The 24,683-nt window shown below is 40.9% G+C and overlaps 1 protein-coding gene across 3 annotated transcripts in view; it reads left to right on the forward strand.

The window, feature by feature from the left end:
- PARL (presenilin associated rhomboid like) overlaps positions 1 to 24,683 on the forward strand; it is a 598,848-nt gene that overhangs the window by 285,248 nt on the left and 288,917 nt on the right. For all 3 annotated transcript variants that reach the window (XM_030217136.1, XM_030217137.1, XM_030217138.1), the window contains exon 6: positions 23,854 to 24,003. In XM_030217136.1, the coding sequence (XP_030072996.1) occupies positions 23,854 to 24,003 (150 nt within the window). The remainder of the gene's footprint in view (positions 1 to 23,853; positions 24,004 to 24,683) is intronic.

Consider the following 24,683-nt stretch of genomic DNA (forward strand, 5'->3'; position numbering starts at 1 on the left):
GCATCTCAAGAAAGATATAGTAGAATTGGAAAAGGTGCAGCGAAGGGCGACTAAAATGATAGCGGGGATGGGACGACTTCCCTATGAAGAAAGATTAAGGAGGCTAGGGCTATTCTGCTTGGAGAAGAGACGGCTGAGGGGAGACATGATAGAGGTATATAAAATAATGAGTGGAGTGAAACAGGTGGATGTGAAGCGTCTGTTCACGCTTTCCAAAAATACTAGGACTAGGGGGCATGCGATGAAACTACAGTGTAGTAAATTTAAAACAAATCGGAGAAAATTTTTCTTCACCTAACGTGTAATTAAATTCTGGAATTCGTTGCCGGAGAAAGTGGTGAAGGCGGTTAGCTTAGCAGAGTTTAAAAAGGGGTTGGACGGTTTCCTAAAGGACAAGTCCATAAACCGCTACTAAATGGACTGGGGAAAAATCCACAATTCCAGGAATAACATGTATAGAATGTTTGTACGTTTGGGAAGCTTGCTAGGTGCCCTTGGCCTGGATTGGCCACTGTCATGGACAGGATGCTGGGCTTGATGGACCCTTGGTCTTTTCCCAATGTGGCATTACTTATATACTTATGTACTTAGATGTGGCTTTGGGCTCGCCGTCACGGCATGTTTCTCCAAGCCACGTATCTGGCAGGCGTAAACAACAGTCTGGCCAACAGGTTGAGCAGGATAATGCAACCTCATGAGTGGTCTCTCAACTCGAGAGTGGTACGTCAGATCTTCTGAGCGTGGGGCACCCCCTTGGTCGATCTCTTTGCTACTCAGACCAATCACACGGTCCCTCAGTTCTGTTCCAGACTTCAGGCCCACGACAGACTAGCGTCAGATGCCTTTTTCCTTTATTGGGGGAAGGGCCTCCTGTATGCATACTGTATGCGTATCCTCCCATACCCTTGGTGGGGAAGACTTTGCTGAAATTCAAGTAGGATCGCAGGACCATGATTCTGATCACGCCCTTCTGGCCACGTCAGATTTGGTTCCCACTTCTTCTGGAGTTGTCTTCCGAAGAACCGTGGCGATTGGAGTGTTTTCCAACCCTAATTACTCAGAACGAGGGGGCACTTCTGCATCCCAATCTTCAGTCCCTGGCCCTCACGGCCTGGATGTTGAGAGCGTAGACTTTGCCTCCTTGGGTCTGTCGGACCGTGTCTCCCGAGTCCTGCTTGCTTCCAGAAACATTCCACTAAAAAGAGTTACTCTTTTAAATGGAGGAGGTTTGTCGTCTGGTGTGACAGCAAGGCCCTAGACCCTCGCTCTTGTGCTACACAGAGCTTGCTTGAATACCTTCTGCACTTGTCTGAGTCTGGTCTTAAGACCAACTCCGTAGGAATTCATCTTAGTGCAATTAGTGCTTATCATTACCGTGGACAGCCTTTAGTTGTTTGCTTCATGAGAGGTTTGCTTTTGTCAAAGCCCCCTGTCAGACCTCCACCAGTGTCATGGGATCTCAATGTGGTTCTCACCCAGCTGATGAAACCTCCTTTTGAGCCACTGAAGTCCTGCCATCTGAAGTATTTGACCTGGAAGGTCATTTTCTTGGTGTCTGTTACTTCAGTTCGTACAGTCAGTGAGCTCCAAGCCTTGGTAGCCCATGCTCCATATACTAAATTTCATCATAACAGAGTAGTCCTCCGCACTCACCCTAAGTTCTTGACCAAGGTGGTGTCGGAGTTCCATCTGAACCAGTCAATTGTCTTGCCAACATTCTTTCCCCGTCCTCATACCCGCCCTGCTGTACGTTAGTTGCACACATTGGACTGCAAGTGAGCATGGCCTTCTATCTGGAGCGAAAAAAAGAAAAACAAAAAAGGCAACAGTCTACTTGCTACATAAAAGTCTATTATAAAAAGTAGACCGATACACATATATAAAAACAAAGAAATAATTTATTCAAACCAAGATAAAAGCAGTACCCGACCTGGCCACGTTTCACCCTCAGGCTGCGTCAGGGTTAAAACTAAAAATCAGGGGTGATCAACATACCCCTTCAAAAAAAGATGTGCTTGTCAACAGACACTGCTCTGGATCAATGAATGCTGTTGCGTATTAAGGGCATTTGCTTTAAACTTTGTTTTAATTTGTTTATTTAGTCCTTACATTCAAAGGTGAATGAATCCTAAGGGTGGTTGAACAATTAGGTATAAACTGTTGTTTCTGACTTTACTTGTTTTGGACTATTTTGGGTCCTGCTGATCTGTACATCTGCTATTTTTTTTTATTTTTGTTACATTTGTACCCTGCGCTTTCCCACTCATGGCAGGCTCAATGCGGCTTACATGGGGCAATGGAGGGTTAAGTGACTTGGCCAGAGTCACAAGGAGCTGCCTGTGCCTGAAGTGGGAATCAAACTCAGTTCCTCAGTTCCCCAGGACCAGAGTCCACCACCCTAACCGCTAGGCCACTCCTCCACTCTAGAATTTTGGAAGATGGAAATGAGAAAACTTATGGAGAGCATGGTGAATAAGCAGCTCACTAAGTATCTGGATGGGTACTCCATATTTCGTGAATCACAATCTGGCTTTTGCACCCTTCACAGCACAGAAACAGTGCTAGCTACACTCCTAACAAGCTTCAAACAAGAAATCGCAACAGGAAGAAGCATTCTGTTACTTCAATTTGATTTATCAAGTGCTTTTGACATGGTAGACCATGCAATCCTGCTGAGGCTTCTCGATCACTTTGGTGTCAGTGGGAATGTCTTATCCTGGCTAACCAGCTTCCTAACCACCAGAACCTACCAGGTGAAGACTGGCTCACAGTTATCCTGTCTGTGGCACCAGATCTGTGGAGTACCCCAAGGCTCGCCACTCTCTCCAACCTTATTCAATATAATGCTGATTACCCTGGATACAGCTCTTTCAAAACTTGGCCTTCACCCATTTATCAATGCAGACGATGTCACCATTTACATCCCATTCCGTACGAACTTTGCAGAGATTGCTGATGACAGCCTTTTGTTTGTGAATTGAGGGGTCCAGAGCCCCCCAAGAAGGCTGGAGTGACCTTAAATCTGACTCCATCTCTAAATAGCACTAGTACTGGGGTAATCAAGGAGTTGTGAAGTTCTAAAAGGAATTGCCACTAAGGGAGACGTTAGGTCTAAGGAAAAGGTACCAGCCTTATGACAAACTGGATTTAGATTACAAGTTATACAATGCAGAGAAAGATAGCCTGATACAGCAAAAGCATTTATACTTACAGCCTTTGATCATTAAGTGAAGCCCACAAATCATCATTTGGAATGAGGAGTTTATTTGCCAGGGTATAAGTCAAATCAGTGATTGACAACAGGCACGTACAATCAATTAATTATAGGAATATAATAATCCAGCTGCAAACAGGTGTTAATTAGTTCCTAATCTTTTATAATTTCTTTTACCAATTAAAGGTTTTACAAGGGAAAGCAATTAGGTAATTTGTCAATTCTGCTGGTCACATTGGTTTCCCTTGGAGAGAGAGAGTGCCAACCCTTCTCTCACTTAAACCAGGAAATACCCAGATTTTTATAGGTGCCCTCAGGATATGGATAATATGACAGTAGATATACCTGATTGGATCTATGCTAATGTCATGGTTGTCACTGATTGACTCATGCTAATGAGTAGCTTTTATCTTGCTAACATGGTTTTGTCTCTAGCTCGCTTGACCACAAATCTTAAGCAAGACCCTGCATCCAGCTACACCTGGCATGACTCACTCATTTCTCAACTTGTTTTTCTAACTTACATTAGAGAAAATTCCACTTTGTAACAGATACGGCTTCCATTTTGTGCTGAAATCCTCCATTTTGTTTCCATATCTATTGACCTAACCTTTCCTAATTTAGCTTATTTAGGCCTCAATCCGGGCTACAAACTAGGCCATACTTTTCCAGTAAGCTCCCAGTTATGTCAGCCATCAGATTTCTGACTCAGCCAAGGTCTGTAATGGCCTGAGCTCTATGACTGGGCCCGCCACCATTCCAGTGGGGGGGTCTCTGGCTGTACCATAATTATACACTTTGCATAAATACCATGCTGGCATGGGCCAACGCATTCAAGTTAAAACTTAACGCCGAAAAAACTCACTGCCTCATTCTTGCCTCTCCCTTTAATAAGTTCAGGCCCACCAACTTAACCGTACCAGGCTTTACCTTGCCCATCTCTGCAAGCTTTCGAATATTAGGTGTTATAGTAGATCGGAACCTAACGTTGCTGGATCACACCAACTCAACCGCCAAGAAAGCACTCTCCTCTCTCTGGAGGCTAAAGCGAGTGAAACCATATTTCCCGAGAAGAGTTTTTTGCAACCTAGTCAGATCCTTAATCTTGAGCCGACTGGATTACTGCAATGGAATCTACACAGGGTGCACAGGTATACTCTTAAAGAAGCTACAAACCATCCAAAACACAGCAGCCCGACTCATCTATGGAGTGTCAAAGTTCACCAGTTCCAGTCCACTTCATGAGAAATTGCATTGGCTTCCTGTACAAGAGCGTATAACTTTTAAAATCTGTACCTTAGTCCACAAGATTCTTTATGGCGCAGCCCCCAGCGTACATGGACACCCTTGTCCACCTACCACCAAGAAACTCACTCAGGACTGCCCGTTCATACCTAACCCTCCATTACCCTGTGTGTTCAAGGCTGAAATATATGCTTCCACCTTTACCTATGTCAGCACTCACTTGTGGAGTACCCTACCAAAGTCAGTGAAAACGGTTCAGGATCATCTGATTTTTAGGAAATCAGTTAAGACATGTTTATTTGAGCAAGCCTACCCCAGAGATCCTGTCCACCCTCTTTAATCTCAAGAAGCCACCAGTATGGACTTACCCGACTACTGAGGACTGACGCATCTACTTATCTTTACCTCTCTACCCTGCTTGCCCCTTTCCAAATATTGTACCCTGTCTATTTGTTATTCAAATGTTGTAAGCCACATTGAGCCTGCCAGAGGTGGGAAATTGTGGGATATAAGCACTGTAAAATAAATAAATAAAACAAGTTTTGGATGTACTCTGTAGAAGTTGCACAATACATAAGAGATTTTTCTCATACTTTTTTTGATTGATTAAAGAATAAAAATAAAATAAACAAAAAAAGTGACAGAGATCTATTAAAAGATATAAATATGAGGAAGGTTTTTTGCCAATGATGAAGAGAAGATCGGCCGTGCCAACACGGTAAGCGGGGTAAGCACCGCAGGGGGGCGCCTGCCTTCAAGGGCGCCACTGCGGTGCTGCCCCGCCATACCGCTTGGGGGTTTAAATTACCTCGGTCGCAGCGTTCGCAACTTCGCATAATTTCAAAACCCTGCCCGGTGGCGTAGCAAGGACGGAGCGGTGGGGGCGGTCCGCCACGGGTGTCAGCAGCCAGGTGGGTGGGCGGTGCTCCGCTCCCGCTGCTCCGCCTCCCACCTACCTTTAAAAAACATTTTGTGAAGCCGAGTTGCAGGCAGTGCCTCGCGTCTGCCCTGCTTGTAAAACAAATAAATCTCTTCTCCTTGTCATCTTCGGCTTCACTGTGTCCCGCCCTCCTCTGAGGTAACTTCCTATTTCAGTGAGGGCCGGACATAGTGAGGCCCGACGATGACGAGGAGAAGAGATTTATTTGTTTTACAAGCAGGGCAGACACGAGGCGCTGCCTGCAACTCGGCTTCACAAAATGTATTTTAAAGGTAGGGGAGGGGGCTGGAACTGGGGTCTGAGAAGGGGTCATGAGGGAAAATGGGGCATGCCTGGGTCAGGTAGGAGAATGGGTTGGGCTGAAAAGGGGGGCCCTAATGCAAGGCATGTGGATGAAGGGGGCTGCAACTGGGGGCTGAAAAGGACGGTAGGTGGGATAAGGGGGCTAGTACTGGGACTGGGGGCTGAAAAGGGGACAGGGAGAAGTGGCTGGGGGCTGAAGCTCAGGACTGGTGGGAGAAAAGGGCTGGGGCTGAAACTGGGGACTGGTGGGATAGTGGGGCTGAAAAAAAGGGGCAGAGAAAGGGGACAGATCCTGGATGGATGGGAGAGGGAGGGAGGGCAAATGTTGGACTGAAGGGGCAGAGAGAAAGAGCAGACAGTGCATGGAAGGGATAGAAAGGGCAGACAGTGAATGGAAGGAGGAGAGAGAGAGGGCAGACAGGGGCAGATGGTGGATGGAAGGGGCAGAGATATAGGGCTGATGTAGATGGAAGGGGCAGGGAGAGAGGGCAGACATTGGATGGAGGGGACAGCAGAGAGGGCAGACACTGGATGGCAGAGAGAGAACAAAGAGATGCTGGATGGAAGGAAGACAGTGAAAAGAAGATGAGGAAAGCAGAAACCAGAGACAACAAACTGTAAATAAAATATATATTTTTATTTTTTTGCTTTAGGATAAAGGAGTATTGTAGCTGTGTTAATAAATGTTTATAATAGAACATGTAAACAAGGTAATATTTTTATTGGACTAATTTTAATATATTTTGGTTAACTTTCGGAGAACAAAACCCCCTTCCTCAGGTCAGGATAGAATACTGTAACAGCACTATACTGTATTGACTTGAAGAAGGATGTTTTGGCCTCTGAAAGCTAAATGTATTAGTCCAATAAAATATTTGTTTTATTTCTATTTGTTAATTTGTAAAGTGGTGATTGGTACTTGTTAGTTTTTTCAAATTTACATCTGCTGTCTTTATATTTTGCACAGTACTAGGGGACATTTTCTGTTTCTGTGGTGTTGCATTGTATGCAGAGTCTGGCCTCTTGGGGATTCAGTTTAATTTTTGTCTAAATAGAAAGTTTATTATTACTTATTCTATAGTGGATTAGGGTGTATCTGATTTTGTGAAAAAGACATGGCTTTCAGTTGGCATTGGCTGTGCAGGATCAACGATCTGTATTATTCTGCCTGCTTTTGTTGTACTGTAGGTGAATTGATGTTCTAGTGCTCACTGTAGTGTTTAAGATGCTTTCCTTTTCCTTGTGTGACTCGTAGAAATGACTGCTTATGGTATGGTAGAATTGCTCTATAGGTCCTGAGTGTTTTGTATTCTCGGCATGCCTAGTTCTAGATTTTGGAGGGGGGTGTTAAAAAACCTGCACATGTATGGAGAAAATAGGCAGAAGCTGGATCCACTGGACAGTCAAGTTTGCAGCTTTTACTTACGGATGTAAGGCAAGAAATGAAGAAAGGAGGAAAGTAAAGAAATAAATGGAAAGGAAGACCTGGAAATGGAGTTAAGAGGACAGATAGCAGCAGAATCAGGTACTGGGCCAGCATGATCAGAAAAACAAAGTCACCAGACAACAAAGGTAGAAAAGAATCATTTTATTTTCATTATAGTGTTTGGAATATGTACACTTTGATAATCAGGTGCTCAACGTTAAAAGTTTATATTTATTTACTTATGGTATTTTATGCTAGGGGGGGGGGGGGGCACCAACTGATAGTCTGCAGGGGGGCACCAGAGACCCTAGGCACGGCCCTGATCGTTTGATCAAGTTAGCTCTTTAAATCTGTATGATTTTGAGCTCTTTGAGGCTTTTTCTTTCCTTTTATAAATGTCTACATATTAGTAACATTTTCATGCTGTGGATTTTTTTTAGTGTTGTTCTATTCTAGCGAAGTTGTTGTTTTGCAGTGTGTGTGTATAGATGCCTGTTCTGGTGTGTGCATGTGCTAATATTTGAATAACTGTCTGTACTTATGGCTTTGATTTCAGGACAAGTGGCATCATCAAAGTTTTAAATCCCAGTTAGTATATATGCTAATCTCAACTTTGTCAAATGTTTCAGACATTGGAGGGTGGCCAATGTAACGCCCATTTTTAAAAAAGGCTCCAGGGGAGATCCGGGAAATTATAGACCGGTGAGTCTGACGTCGGTGCCTGGGAAAATGGTAGAGGCTATTATTAAAAACAAAATTACAGAGCACATCCGAGGACATGGATTACTGAGACCAAGTCAGCATGGCTTTTGTGTGGGGAAATCTTGCCTGACCAATTTACTTCAATTCTTTGAAGGAGTGAACAAACATGTGAACAAAGGGGAGTTGGTTGATATTGTGTATCTGGATTTTCAAAAGGCGTTTGACAAGGTACCTCATGAAAGGCTACAGAGGAAATTGGAGGGTCATGGGATAGGAGGAAATGTCCTATTGTGGATTAAAAACTGGTTGAAGGATAGGAAACAGAGAGTGGGGTTAAATGGGCAGTATTCACAATGGAGAAGGGTAGTTAGTGGGGTTCCTCAGGGGTCTGTGCTAGGACCGCTGCTTTTTAATATATTTATAAATGATTTAGAGATGGGAGTAACTAGCGAGGTAATTAAATTTGCTGATGACACAAAGTTATTCAAAGTCGTTAAATCGCAACAGGATTGTGAAAAATTACAAGAGGACCTTACGAGACTGGGAGACTGGGCGGCTAAATGGCAGATGATGTTTAATGTGAGCAAGTGCAAGGTGATGCATGTGGGAAAAAAGAACCCGAATTATAGCTACGTCATGCAAGGTTCCACGTTAGGAGTTACGGACCAAGAAAGGGATCTGGGTGTCGTCGTCGATAACACACTGAAACCTTCTGCTCAGTGTGCTGCTGCGGCTAAGAAAGCGAATAGAATGTTGGGTATTATTAGGAAAGGTATGGAAAACAGGTGTGAGGATGTTATAATGCCGTTGTATCGCTCCATGGTGCGACCGCACCTTGAGTATTGTGTTTAATTCTGGTCGCCGCATCTCAAGAAAGATATAGTAGAATTGGAAAAGGTGCAGCGAAGGGCGACTAAAATGATAGTGGGGATGGGACGACTTCCCTATGAAGAAAGACTAAGGAGGCTAGGGCTATACAGCTTGGAGAAGAGACGGCTGAGGGGAGACATGATAGAGGTATATAAAATAATGAGTGGAGTGGAACAGGTGGATGTGAAGCGTCTGTTCACGCTTTCCAAAAATACTAGGACTAGGGGGCATGCGATGAAACTACAGTGTAGTAAATTTAAAACAAATCGGAGAAAAGTTTTCTTCACCCAATGTGTAATTAAACTCTGGAATTCGTTGCCGGAGAAAGTGGTGAAGGTGGTTAGCTTAGCAGAGTTTAAAAAGGGGTTGGACGGTTTCCTAAAGGACAAGTCCATAAACCGCTACTAAACGGACTTGGAAAAATCCAAAATTCCAGGAATAACATGTATAGAATGTTTGTACGTTTGGGAAGCTTGCCAGGTGCCCTTGGCCTGGATTGGCCGCTGTCGTGGACAGGATGCTGGGCTCGATGGACTCTTGTTCTTTTCCCAGTATGGCATTACTTATGTACTTGCTTCCATGATATAACCGAATTCTGTGGTGATGGCACAAGGAAAGCAGGTTTGATTCAGTGAAGACTAACTCAAAATAACCTGTTCCTTAGTTGGGCTCTAGTATTACCATAGAGAAAATGCGATCATACCATGCCTCTGTGGTAGTAAGTTAAACAATTAACTGACTTTCTTGAAAGGATTATATAAACTTTGGATGCATGACTAGGGATACAAACATACACTTATTTATTCAACATCACAATTCCTCATGTTCAGCCACAAAACAACCTTTTAGGGTTAATAGTGTTCACAATCAGTTCCTTTTATTATTGACCAGATAGAGAGAAGAGTTTTCATTTTTGGCACAGTATATGTCATCACAGGAACAAAATATAAAGAAAACCAATGGACTGCATTAGGGACTTTTATAGCCTGTTTAGTTATGATTAAACAGAAGAAATCTGCATGAAACAAAATATTTTTATTTTGACTTATAAAATCACTTGACCCTGAACCATTTCTCAAAACAGAATAATTCATTTGTGTGTCTACAATGTAAAAACTTCTACAAAACAGATGAAGTGAAGATGTGATTCCATCAGGCTCATTTTCAAAGCACTTAGCCTCCCAAAGTTCCATAGAAACCTATGGAACTTAGCCTCCCAAAGTGCTTTGAAAATATGCCTCCATATGTCCTAATGAAAGAGTTTAATTTAATTTTACTTCCATTTAAATTCAGTATATTCCATCTTTTTAACACCAGCTTTGGAACTCTTTGCCGGAGGATGTGGTAACAGCGGTTAGCGTTCTAGGTTTAAAAAGGTTTGGACAGGTTCAAGCAGGAAAAGTCCATAGTATGCTATTGAAACAGACTTGGGAAGCAACTGCTTGCCCTGGGATTTGTAATATGGAATGTTGCCACGATTTGGGTTTCTGCAGGTACTTGTGACCTGTCTTGGCCACCGTTGGAAACAGGATACTGGACTAGATGGACCATTGGTCTGATCCAGTATGGCTACTCTTATGTTCTAAGTCAGCAGTTCAGGAAGAAAAATACAGAGGTACACAGCTATTTGATAGTGGGGACTTAAAATGGAAGATCAGTGCCAGACAGATGTAGAGAAGGAAAGGAAGAAGACAAGAGGAGAGAGAAGTGGAAAGGCCAACCTGGAAAAGAATTTGGAAGACTGACTCATGGAACGTGGAAAAAAAAAAGACTTGGGGCCAGCCCAATTAGAAAATTAAATTCCGAGTCAACAAAGGTAGAAAAGAAAAAAAATATTTTTATGTAATACTTTGTAAGGACTGAGATATACCTGCTTTGCAAAATGTACATTTTTTATTTTTTCTATTTTTATTTTGCAAAGTACAGGAGAAAATGCATTCTGTTTCTCTTTTACCATTATTGCACTGGCTTTCTTGGGCAGAGTGGAGGGGGTCTCTATTTCAACTTCTGTTTGTATGTTTTAATTTTTGTGGCTTCGTATTCTGTATTAGATGAGGGTCTGTCCTTGTTCTGCATGTGCGACTGAGATGAAGGATTCTGCTAGCATGTAGTGTCTGTGTTGGAAAGTGTAACAGTGCAGCTTGTTCCAGTTTCCCAACAGTAGGTATGTTGGTGCTCTAGAGTCCATTGCAATATATATAGCACTGTCTTTTCATAGGTGGGTTAGGGCTGTTATGGTGTGGTAAGTTTGGTGTTCTAGGGCACTGTGTCCCAAATTGGACCTGGAGTACCCCCTTGCCAGGCAGGTTTTCAGGGTATGCACAATAAATATGCATGAAATTGATTTGCATATACTGCCCATTACATGCAGATTCATTGTGGATAGTCTGAAAACCTGAATGGCATGGGGGTAATCCAGGACCACCTAGGGAAACCTCTCTGGGGCCCAGTGTAATATTTGTAGAACCGTCTTCATAGGTGGGTTAGGGCCATTACGGTTTTGTAAGTTTTCAGTATGGGTTTTGGGTGTCATTTTGCAGAGTTTTGTGTCCTATTTGTCTGGTCCTGTTTGAAAGTAGGCTGTGGGGCAGGGGCCGCCTTTGTTGGCACTTGTAATACAAAATAAAAATGCTCAGGACTAGTGGTCTCCACATCCTGTAGAATCACCACACAAACATATCTTAAAATACTGAGACTTTACAACTGACAAGGCTGGAAAGGCCTGATAGTCAAAAACAAAGTAAAAACCGAATAATTGCTAGTGATCTGAAGACACCTTCAGCGGGATGGGCATGCCTGAGAAGGAGCCTTTTGCACTGCATTTGATTAACAGGAGAAGTCAGACTTGAGAGCGAGCAGATTGGTTCAAGCTGATCAAACTAGAAAGGACAAAGTAATCCTGTAACTTTGACACCTCACAAAAGACCAGAACACCAGTTCCCACACCAAAGAGCATAGCCCTATCACACATCCAATCATCAGAACACGGTCTTAATAGTAACCACAGGGAATACACACCATAATGAATACCCTCAAACTACTCCTAATAATCTACTTCTAGTCACCAACTTGGTCATGACCACGAATACAGACATCCCATCTGAAGATAAACTTGCAAAGTACTTCAATGAAAAAATTGTAAACCTACGCAACATACTACCTCAAAACAACACTGACATTGAAAACTTCCTTAATGAATTGGACGCAACCATTGGAGAATACCCAGCAGATCGGACCTGGTTAAACTTCGCCCTCCTTACCGTCAAAACAGTTACCCAGGCGATTCGCAGGTTTTCTAACACTCACTGTAAACTAGATACCTGTCCCAGCTACCTAATGAAATCCGCCCCTGACTGCTTCATAGCAGACCTCACATCCCATCTAAGTTATGTGCTTCAGCAAGGCCTCTTCCCCAAGGAAAATGGCAATATCCTACTCACCCCAATACCAAAAGATACCAAGAAAATTACAAACGAAATCAGTAACTACCGTCCAGTAGCATCTATCCCGCTGGTGGTCAAACTGATGAAAAGCTTGGTAACCAAATAACTCACAGATTACATAAACAGATTCTTAATATTACACGAATCACAGTCAGGCTTTTGTCCCCTCCACAGCACGGAAACAGTATTACTCACTCTTCTAGCCAAATTCAAGCAGGAAATAGCAACAGGCAAAAACATCCTTCTTCTCCAGTTCGACATGTCTAGTGCATTCGACATGGTAAACCATAATATATTATTAAGATTATTAGATAAGTTCTGGATTGGTGGAAATATACTTAACTTGATCAAGGGCTTCCTAACCACAAGAACATACCAAGTAAAATCAAATTCAAACATATCATCACTGTGGAAAGCAGACTGTGGAGTACCGCAAGGATCACCATTATCGCCGATCTTATTCAACTTAATGATGACGCAAGTCCTTATCTAACCAATGCCTTAACCCTTTCATATATGCAGACGATGTCACAATATACATTCCTTACAAAACCAAACTGACATGAACTTTATCTTACCACGACATCACCTTGTATTTGTTCACACCGGAGCCTGCAAAGGCCTCCGGTACTATGTAAGCCACATTGAGCCTAGGTGGGAAAATGTGGGATACAAATGTGATTTAACAACTTTGAATAACTATGGGCCTCATTTTCAAACCACTTAGACTTACAAAGTTCCACAGATTACTCTGAGGCGTAGCCAGGTTTTGACATCAGGGGGAGTAGACTTTTATAAAATAGGCGCCGGTTAGTGTCAGCTAGACAGCAGTGCCTGTGTTGTTCTCAGGTGCAGTGGCTGTGGCGGGCAATGATTAATACAGGCTGTCTCTTTTGCGTCCTGCCTACAAGGAAACAGGAAGTTACATCAGGAGATAGGACGCAGAACAGATCCCTGGACTGGCCAGAGCAGGCAACCTGTTTTCTTAACTACAAGTAAAAATATTAAAATTGTGACCATCACAACCAAGCCTCGAAAAGGTGCCCGAACTGACCAGATGGCCACCGGAGGGAATTGGGGATGACCTCCCCTTACTCCCCCAGTGGTCACCAACCCCCTCCCACCCAAAAAAAAAATTTAACATTTTTTTCCAGCCTCTATGCCAGCCTCAAATGTCATACCCAGCAATTAGGATGACTAAACTAAAGCTATGTGATGTAAGGTTCCACATTAGGAATTACCATCCAGGTAAAGGATCTAGGTGTCATCATTGATACATTGAAACCCTCTGCTCAGTGTGCAGCAGTGACTAAGAAAGCAAATACAAAGTTAGGAATTATTAGGAAAGGAATGAAACACAAATGAGAATGTTAAAATGCCTTTGTATTGCTCCATGGTGCGAATGCACTTCAGATACTGTATGCAGTTCTGGTCACTGTATCTCAAAAACGATATAGTGGAATTAAGGGTGATGAAAATGATAAAGATGATTGGATGACTTCCCTATGAGGAAAGGCTGAAGCATTTAGGGCTCTTCAGCTTGGAGAAGAGACGGCTGAGGGGAGATATGATAGAGGTTTATAAAATAATGAGTGGAGTGGAATGGGTAGACATAAATCAGTCGTTTACTCTTTCCAAAAATACTAGGACTAGGGGGCATGCGATGAAGCTACAAAATAGTAAATTTAATACGAATCAGAGAAAATGTTTCTTCACTCAACATGTAATTAAACTCTGGAATTAGTTGCCAGAGAATGTGGCAAAGGCGGTTAGCTGAATGGAGTTTAAAAAGTGTCTGGACGACTTTCTAAAGAAAAAGTCCATAGACCATTATTAAATTGACTTGGGGAAAATCCACTGCTTATTTCTGGGATAAGCAGCATAAAATGTATTGAGCTTTTTTGGGATTTTGCCAGGTATTTGTAACCTGGATTGGACACTGTTGGAAACAGGATGCTGGGCTTTTTGGACCTTTGGTCTGCCCCAGTGTGGCATTACTTATGTAGTTACTAGTAAAAGAGGCCCGTTTCTGAGCAAATGAAACGGGCGCTAGCAAGGTTTTCGTCGCCAACACCCCCCCTTCCCTCCCTCCCTCCCTGGCCAACCCCTTCGTTGTTCTGCCATTGCTCCGCCCCCAACGTCATGACGTTTGACGCGAGGGCGGGGCCTGGAGCGATTCCCTCCCTGCCTCCCTCCCTGCCAACCCCTTCGTTGTTCTGCCATAGCTCCGCCCTCGAGGGCGGGGCCCGGAGCGATTTTGGTGGCTTCACCACCACGAACCTTCGAACCTTTTTGAAGGAAGTCAGGTCTTGGCTTCACTGACGTCAGTGTCCTTAGAATGTTGAGGGTGAGTTTTATTATAGTAGATAAAGTCTAGGGGGGCATTGAAAAATGAGGTGGTGGCGTGGGGGTGCTGGAGTGATACTGTCCTAGAGGGCGCTGGAGGGATAATCACAATATACCGGCGTGCATAGGAAGTATTTCTTTTTTTACCATTTTATCAATGTAGTAGCTTGGCGAATAGGCCCACCTATATCACTGTTTACCTGCTTGCATAAGTACATAAGTATTGCCATACTGGGACAGACCGAAGGTCCATTGCGTGCCTCCTAGTCCTAGTATTTTTGGAAAGAGTAAACAAGCGTTTCACGTCTACCCGTTCCACTCCACTCATTATTTTATAGGCTTCTTCAGTTGTCTTTTTTGCAAGCTGAAGAGCACTAGCCCCTTTAGCCTTTCCTCTTAGGTAAGTTGTCCCATCCCCTTTATCATTTTTTATCGCCCTTCTCTGTACCTTTTCTAATTCCAATATATCTTTTTTGAGGTGTGGTGACTAGAATTGCACATAGTATTTGAGGTGCAGTCGCACCATGGAACGATACAAAGGCATTATAATGTCCTCATTTTTGTTTCCCATTCCTTTCTTAATAATACCTAACATTCTATTTGCTTTCTTAGCCACTGCTACACACTGAGCAGAGGGTTTCAATGTATCATCAACAATGTCGCCTAGATCCCTTTGCTGGTCGGTGACTCCTAATGTGGAACCTTGCATTACATAACTATAATTTGGGTTCCTCTTTCCCACGTGCATCACATTGCACTTGCTCAAGTTAAACGTCATCTGCCATTTAGACTCCCAGTCTTGTAAGATCCTCTTGCAATTTAACAACTTTGAATAACTTTCTGTTGACAGCAAATTTAATTACCTCACTAGTTACGCCTATCTCTAAAAAGCAGCGGTCTCAGCACAGACCCCTGAGGAAACCCACTATCTACTCTTCTTCATTGAGAATACTGACCATTTAACCCTTCTCTCTCTTTTCTATCTTTTAACCAGTTTTTAATCCACAATAGGAGACTACCTCCTATCCCATGACTTTCCAGTTTCCTCTTTCATGAAGTACTTTGTCAAACGCCTTTTGAAAATCCAGATACACAATATCGACCGGTTCACCTTTATCCACATTTGTTCACTCCTTCAAAGAAATCCATGTTGGCTTTGCTTCATTAATCCATGCTTTTGAATATGCTTAGTAATTTTGTTCTTCATAATAGTCTCTACCATTTTGCCCGGCACCGACGTGAGGTTCACTGGTCTATAATTTCCCGGATCACCTCTGGAACCTTTTTAAAAAATCAGCGTTACATTGGCCACCCTTCAATCTTCCGGAACCACACTTGATTTTAAAGATAAATTACATATTACTAACAAAAGTTCTTCAATTTGTCAAATTGTGCCATTACATCCTCCATGTTTACAGAGATTTCATTCAGCTTCTCTGACTCGTCAGCTTTGAATACCAATTCTCGCACTGGTATCTCTCCCAAATCTTCCTCGGTGAAGACCGAAGCAAAGAATTCATTTAATTTCTCAGCTGAGGCTTTGTCTTCCCTGCTCGCGCCTTTTACTCCTTGGTCATCTAGTGGTCCAACTGATTCTTTTGCCAGCTTCTTGCTTTTAATATACCTACAAAATTTTTTACTGATGTGTTTTTACCTCCAATGCAACCTTTTTTTCAAAGTCCCTCTTTGCCTTCCTTATCAGCGCTATGCATTTGACTTGACATTCCTTATGCTGTTTCTTATTATTTTCAGTCAGTTCCTTCTTCCATTTTCTGAAGGATTTTCTTTTAGCTCTAATAGCTTCCTTCACCTCACTTTTTAACCATTCTGGCTGCCGTTTGGTCTTTCTCTCTCCTTTTTTAATAGAGGGAATATATTTGGTCTGGGCATCCACACACGATGTAAATGTTTGACCTTCAAAGCTGCTCCTCTAAGTTTTTTTTTTTTCACCATTCTCATTTTATCATAGTCTCCTTTTTGAAAGTTAAATGCTAACGTATTGGATTTCCTGTGTGTACTTACTCCAAAGCCGATATCAAATCTGATCATATTATGATCGCTGTTATCAAGTGGCCCCAGCACCATCACCTCCTGCACCAGATCATGAGCTCCACTAAGGACTAGGTCTAGAATGTTTCCTTCTCTTCTTGGCTCCTGTACCAGCTGCTCCATAAATCAGTCCTTGATTTCATCAAGGAATTTTACCTCCCTAGCATGCGCTGATGTTATATTTACCCATTCAGTATCAGGGTAATTGAAATCACCCATTATTATTGTGTTGCCCAGTTTGCTAGCCTCCCTAATTTCTGATAACATTTCTACATCCATCTGTCCATCCTGGCCAGGCGGATGGTAGTACACTTCTATCACTATCCTTTTCCCCTTTACACATGGAATTTCAATCCATAGGGATTCCAAAATGTGTTTTATTTCCTGCAGAATTTTCAGTCTTTTTGATTCAGTGCCTTGCTTAACATACAAAGCTACCCCTCCACCAATTTGATCCACCCTATCACTACGATATAATTTGTACTCTGGTATGACAGTGTCCTACTGGTTATCCTCCTTCCACCATGTCTCAGATATGCCTATTATATCTAATTTTCATTTAGTGCAATATTTTCTAATTCTCCCTTATTTCATAGGCTTCTGGCATTCACAGATAGACATTTCAAACATTGTCTGTTGTTCCTATTTACATCTTGCTCAGTAGTTGACAGTGTTAATTTGCAATCTTTTTGTCTGATTTTTATTTAAGGTCGCCTGATCTACTATGGTCTCTTTTGCAACCTCGCTATCCTGATACCCTATCTTCCCTGTTTTGGTGATATCTTTGAAAGATACCTTGTTCCGAACCATGCGTTTTTGAATGACTGTCGGCTTTCCCCCAGGTTCTAGTTTAAAAGCTACTTTTTCTCCTTTTTAAATGCTGATGCCAGCATCCTGGTCCCACTCTGGTTAAGGTGGAGCACATCTTTCCAGAATAGACTTCCCCTTCCCCAGAATGTTGCCCAGTTCCTTACAAATCTAAAACTCTCCTCACTGCACCATCACCTCATCCATGCATTGAGACTCCGAAGCTCTGCCTGTCTCTTGAGCCCTGCGCGTGGAATGAGTAGCACTTTAGAAAATGCTACCCTAGAGGTTCTTGATTTGAGTTTTCTACCTAAGAGCCTAAATTTGGTTTCCAGAGCCTCTCTCCCACATTTTCCCATGTCATTGATACCCACATGTACCAAGACAGCGGGCTCCTCCCCAGCACTATCTAAAATCATATCTAGGTGACACTTGAGGTCCGCCACCTTCATACCAGGCAGGCAAGTGAACAGTCGATCCGTATGTGCACCAGCCACCCAGCTATCTGCATGCCTAATAATCGAATCACCAACTACAACAGCCATCCTAACCCTTCCCTTTTTGGCAGTAGCTTCTGGAGACACATCCACAGTGCGAGAGGATATTGCATCCCATGGTGTGCTAGTCCTGGCTACATGATTACTTCCAGCTGCACCAGGGTGATGCTGTCATTTTAGAAGGCCTCCCTCCTCTAAGACAGCACATGGCTTCCAGATTGGAGGTGGGACTTCCTCTACAATGTCCCTGTAGGCCTCCTCTATGCACGTCTCTGTCTCCCTTAGCTCCTCCAAGTCTGCTACTCTAACCTCAAGAGAATGGACTCATTCTATGAGAGCTTTGAGCTCTTTGAAACGAACATACACATATGACCTCTCAGCAACTGGGAGATAATCATACATATGAACATATGCTTGCGCTGTCTAAAATGAAGCAATGGTGCATATGTTTGCACCATCGCAAATAAAATGTGCAAAATGTTGCATGAATCATGAGAAGTCAGTAGTATGAGCCGCCACTGGGTAAGTGTTGAAAGCATTACTGCGAGCAGATGTCTTTTATTTTTAGCTGATTAACTTGATTAGCTGTATTTTTAGCTGGTTAGCTTGTTAAATATTGAAGCATAACTGCAAGCAGACAACCTGTACTTGCTACAGAAAAAGATTTGAACTGCTAAAGAAGTAAGATTTTATATTTTTTAATCATTTTATCAGTCTAGTAGCTTGGTGAATAGGCCCACCTGTAAAACTATTTACTTGCTTATGTCTTCATTATAAGAACACTGTCATAGTTTATTTATTTATTTATTGCATTTGTACCCCACATTTCCCCACCTATTTGCAGGCTCAATGTGGCTTACATAGTACCGTCAAAGGCGTTTGCCTAGTCGGTGGATAACAAATACAAAGTTGTATAGTGATCGTATGGGGTATAAGTGGAGGGTCTGAACGGATGAAGATTGCGTGATGTCTGTTTATCAAACATTCACCAGTTGTGATGTGTATGTTTGTTACAGTGGCAGTTAGTTATGGCAGATGCGAAGAAGAAATGCAGACAGTACAATATGGAATATTTAAACTATGGATTTATTTCTTCATCAAGAAACAGTCAGCTACCACTATGCTTAATATGTCAAAAGGTGTTTTCTGATGAGGCAATGAAACATTCAAGATTAATTGAGCATTTTCCTAAGAAACATCCTGACAAGGCAGATAAGAGCTTAGCATATTTTCAATCACTTCATAACCATTTCCCAAGCAACCAGCATTGTCAGGAATGTTTTCCAGTACTTCAAAGCAAAACACTGAAGGTTTGCATGCATTGTACAACATTTCATTGTTGATTGCCAAGACTGGAAAGCTACATTCAGTTGGTGAAGAACTAATCCTACCAGCAGTTAGTTAGGTTGTGAGTACTGTTTTAAATAAGCCACCACATGATGTAATCAAGATAATTCCTTGAAGCAACAATTCATTTCAAAGACACATAGATAAATTTGCTGAAAATGTGGAAGACACATTGTGCAGTACATGGAGAACAGAATCTGCATTACTGCTGGACAAATCACTTTGCTAGTCAATGAATCCTTGCTTCTCACTTATGTGCTCTTCGTAAATAACGAAAATTTAGCTTGAGATGTTATTTGCAAGGGAACTATTAACAGACAGAACAGGGGAGTCATTATTTCGTGTTGTTGAGCAGTTCTTCAAGGACAAGGAAATTTCACATTTGAGGCATATTTTGAAAGCACTTAGCCTTCCAAAGTTCCATAGGTTTCTATGGAACTTTGGAAGGCTAAGTGCTTTGAAAATGAGCCCCGTACTAATATACTCATAGTAGCAACTGACGGAGCACTGATACTTGCTTATATTCCTTACAACCGTAAAGTTCAGTGCGGATTACATTAATTATAACATACAACAAACAAGTTCAACAGATTTAGAAGCCTTAAAAGTAAGAAATGCTATCATCAATATGTAATCAACCCTACATTAATCAAAATATTTTTTTAACAGAAATGTTTTCAACTGTTTTCTAAAGGCTCTAACTTCAAGCAGGAGAGAATTCTAAATCTGTGTTCTAAATACTGGCAATGATAAGCTGTTACCATGGATGTATTGCTTATTTGACAAATGCAATATCAAATGTTTTTACCATTCATTGTGTGATTCATTGTCAACATTTTGTTGCAAAATATGTAAGCCAAATTGAACCTACAAACAGGTGGGGAAATGTGGGATATAAATGTAACAAATAAATAAATAAAAAGTCGGAGTGATTGGCTGCATAAATTACTGCACTATGTTATTACTGCTGTTAATAAAATCAAAGCTCATCCCCTCAATGATCAATTATTCCAAAGGCTTTGTGAAGAGAATGATGATTTTAAATGTTTGCTCCTCCATACAGAAGTTTGATGGCTCTTGAAAGGCAAGTGTGTGAGTAATTTTTATACCCCTTTGGACACTTGTTGAATTTTTTGATGACAAGGATACTTTGCTAAGAGACCACCTGAAAGAGATCAGGTGTGACATCGCTTATTTGTCAGATCTATTTGCAAAGTTTAATTAATTGGATTTGCAGTTGCAAGGGAATGACGACAATCTGATTAAAGCAAAGACTATTGTTATTACATTTATTTCAAAGCTAAGTCTGTTCAAATGCATTATTTATTTATTTATTTATTTATTTGTTGCTTATATCCCACATTTTCCCACTCGTGCAGGCTCAATGTGGCTTACAGTGGCTTATGGGATGTTGTACCAGTTTCAGAATCTTGCTGGTCTAGAAGAGAAAGGAAAAATAAAAAATAATGATATTCAGGTCTGTTGTAACCTTTTGGATATGCCGTATAAGGACTTTTCTGGACGATTTGATGACCTTCTTTTGATGGAAATTCCAAACTAGTGTATCAGTGCATTTTTAATAATTGAGGAAGTTGGAGCAATAACATTGCAGTTGGAAGAAGAACTAATGAATTACAAAATGATTTGAAACTGAAACCAAAATTTAAGAACAGTTTTTAACAGTTTTGGTTACAGGAAGAAATTTCAGATCACTATCCTGCACTATGGACCATAGTTTAAAAAAAAAAAAAAAAAAACCCAAAACTGCTTATCGCATTTCTAGCATCATATTTGGTAGAACGTGGTTTTAGTGTGGTGGTCCAACTTCTGACCAAAGAAATCAACTACAGATAGTTGAATGTGGGGATTTAAGGCTCCTATTCAATAACTAAACCAGACATTGAGAAACTGATATTTCTTTATCATGCCCATCCATCCCATTAAATGTGTTCAATAGATCAGTAGGTACACTATTTTATTAAAATATATTTTTAAAATGTGAATTGCTTTTGTGTTGTAAATTAAATAAAAATTTCAATTCCATCATTAATATTACTAAATGATACTTTAGGCTATTAATTAAATAAAAACTTTTTTAAAAATTTGAATACTTTGCTTATAGCTTCAATGGGTGAGGAGGGTGCTGTAATAAATTAATGGAATCAAGGGGGCAGTGGGCCAAAAAGGTTTGGGAATCATTGCATTGAGGTATTCCTCCTCTTCAACGAGATCAATAAACACCTCCTCTTGGATCATATCTCCATTAGAACGAGCAGTCTCATTACAAATTGTAATACAAAATCCTGACACCTAATTGCAGAGCTTACATTTGATAAGGGAAACTTCCTTACATGTGCAAACAAAGCTTGAGATTTATTTATTGCATTTGTATCCCACATTTTCCCACTGTATGGCAGGTTCAATGTGGCTTACATATTGCTAAAAAGGCGGTTACAAAATTTAGATTTGTAGAAGTTTAGTACATAATACAGAAGTACAATAAAAGCTTAGGTTGATATATTAGCATATTGTGAGATAGGTTAATAATATTGTTTTCAATTTCTGAACTTTTTGTGGTGTATGGTGGTGTGGGATTAGGCAGATCCAGGGGGGAAAGACTTCTTGAAAAGATGTTTTCAGGTTTTTTCTGAATTGTAATTGTTATCAATAGAAATCAAACAAAATAAAACATGGAAAAGAAAATAAGATGATACCTTTTTTATTGGACATAAGTTAATACATTTCTTGATTAGCTTTCGAAGGTTGCCCTTCTTCGTCAGATCGGAAATAAGCAATTGTGGTAGTAGATAGTATATATAAGTGAAACATCCAAGCATTACTTTGACAGTCTGACCGGTTGGGAGGGTGGGTAGGAGGTATGCAAGGGGACATCAAAGCATTTCATTGATAGTCTAACAGGATGGGTGTGGGTAGGTGACAGGAGGGTGATAAACAGAGAAATACAACTTGGAACACACTGCCGCGCAACTTAAGAGCGATCCACGAACAAGCATCCTTCCACAGATTACTGAAGACCCATCTATTTGAAACAATTTACGGAAAGAACCAAAACACATAGAGTCCACACTCACTGTTAATCAATGTATCATACATCCAATTATGATCTCCCATCCCCCATAATTCCACATTACTCATACATTTACTCATAGAAATATGTACACCATGTGCCTTTGTGTCTTAACACTGCCCTTAAGCTTCCCTTTGTCTCCTCCCAATGTCTCAATGTTGATGTCCCATTGTAATATTCCTAATGATAATTCGATTATCTCGCATACCTTGTACAATATAACCCATAACCAAGTTGTAACAAATGTATTTTTATTATTCTTATCTTATTGTAAGCCACACTGAGCCCGCAAAGAGGTGGGAAAATGTGGGATACAAATGCAAACAATAAATAAATAAATAAACTTTATAGTTTATAATGGGCTAGAAAACCCAGGTCCTTGTTAAGTCCTGTCTGTTGGGTGTCAAAATATTCAATCATTCTGACTTCAAAGGTCTTGCGTTCCTGTATTGTTTTAAAGTTACCTTTAAGGATTCTTACTATGAAATCACTGGTACAGTGTTCTGGTCTGGTAAAGTGCTGCCCCACAGGGGTGGGAACCTGGCTGGCACCAGCATTCTTCATGTTATGTCTATGCAGATTAAATCTTGTCTTAAGCATCTGGCCTGTTTCTCCAATATAGCATCCTTCGTTGCATTTTTTTACAAAAGTAGCAACTTTTCTAAAACTGTAAATCAATTATTTTACAAGTGATAAAATAATTGATTTACAGTTTTAGAAAAGTCGCTACTTACATGTATATGTCAGCAGCACACATAGATTTGAAGGAGGCATGTATTGGGCATAGTTTTGGATGGACCTTCAAGGTACATGTGTATTCTGTAGTTTAGTATGGCTATAGATGTATGTCCTGGAAAGTTTTCAGCATGTATATCTGCTTCATATCTTGCCCAAGTGTCTGCTAACTTTTCATTGGGGCTTGGGCTAGGGAGGAGAGCTTGAGTGAGAAAGTTTGCTTAAATCTCTGGCATTCAAAAGCACATTGAATTGTCAAAAATTAGAGTTTTGGGGGGACATCTTTTTAATCAATTCTTTGCACAGATGCAGATTACTAAAATCTGCCACTTGAACTGGTAGGTTGAAAAACTGCTGTGTATATTTTATTTTTTGGGATTTATTAGCCGCCTTTATAAGTGAATACTGGTGCTGAGCGATACTGTTCTCCTTGAACATTTTGTTTTATAAAATCACTTCTTTTGATGTGCATGGTACCAAATTCATATATATTTTTCTTGTCTGTGGTGTATTTTAAAAACTGATGTTTTAGGTCTGTGCATGCCAAATTGCCTTTATAAAAGGTTTGATCAATGTGGAATCTTTTATAAAATAATCTTCCACATTTATAATACAACATATAATTTCTATGTCACTGAGGGGTCCTTTTACTAAGGTGCATTAATGGATTTAGCGCATGCAAATGATTATCATGCGCTAAATGATTAAACACCCTTAGTAAAAGGACGTCTGACATCTCTAGTCTCTGATCTGACAAGTCATCTTAGTGTCATATACAAGTAATGATTTAAATGTGACAGGTTTCCCTTCTTTGGTTGTAATTATATTTTCCATCTTATAGGTACACTTTGTACTCCCATGCTGCTGTCTACATTCAGTCATTTCTCTTTCCTGCACATGATGGCAAACATGTATGTTTTATGGAGTTTTTCCTCAAGCATCGTATCTTTGCTAGGACGGGAACAGTTTCTGGCAGTATACCTATCAGCAGGTACAGAGCTTTGTTGTCTAAAATGTCAGTATGTTAAATGAAACAAAGGAATTTGGGCAATAGTGCAGTAGTTCCCAACTTACTCCTGCTAAGAGGCCCTTAAATTTTTCCTTGGCTATCATTCACTATCCATGATAGCAGGAGCATGTTTTCTCTCCCATGCTTATATTATAGATAGCTGACTTTTTACTGGGGGGAGGGGAGGATAAAAGGAAGAAAGTCTGGTCAGCCACTCCCATTTGAAAATGTACCTAACACACTACCAGCTTTGAAGGGGCAGATACCTGTCATATTTACATCTTCTAGTATCCCCACCCTGTCACTCTTCCATCTGTGACTCTCATTTCAGAAACAGAACTTAATATAAGTAGACCAGTTTATGTTAACATCTAATCTAATCTAAATAAATAAATAAAACTTGGAATTCAGTTAAACCACCCAGTTAAGATTTTCAATTTTTCTTTTAAGTGATCTTTATTATTATTTTTAATTAACACAATTTATGTATTGCCTTAGGAGTACCTGCAAAATACAAAAATCTAGCATTTCATTGACTTTTAAAACATACAACAGCAGAACTGGAACGCAGGGGAGTGGGATCTTCCCCAAAGAGGCGGAAAGCATTCCTGTCTGTCTGGGAGCCCTATATACAATCACTGTCACCTAAAGCTCGTAGCTTA

The sequence above is a fragment of the Microcaecilia unicolor genome, chromosome 10 (genome assembly GCF_901765095.1).
Source record: "Microcaecilia unicolor chromosome 10, aMicUni1.1, whole genome shotgun sequence".
Taxonomy (NCBI): Eukaryota; Metazoa; Chordata; class Amphibia; order Gymnophiona; family Siphonopidae; genus Microcaecilia; species Microcaecilia unicolor.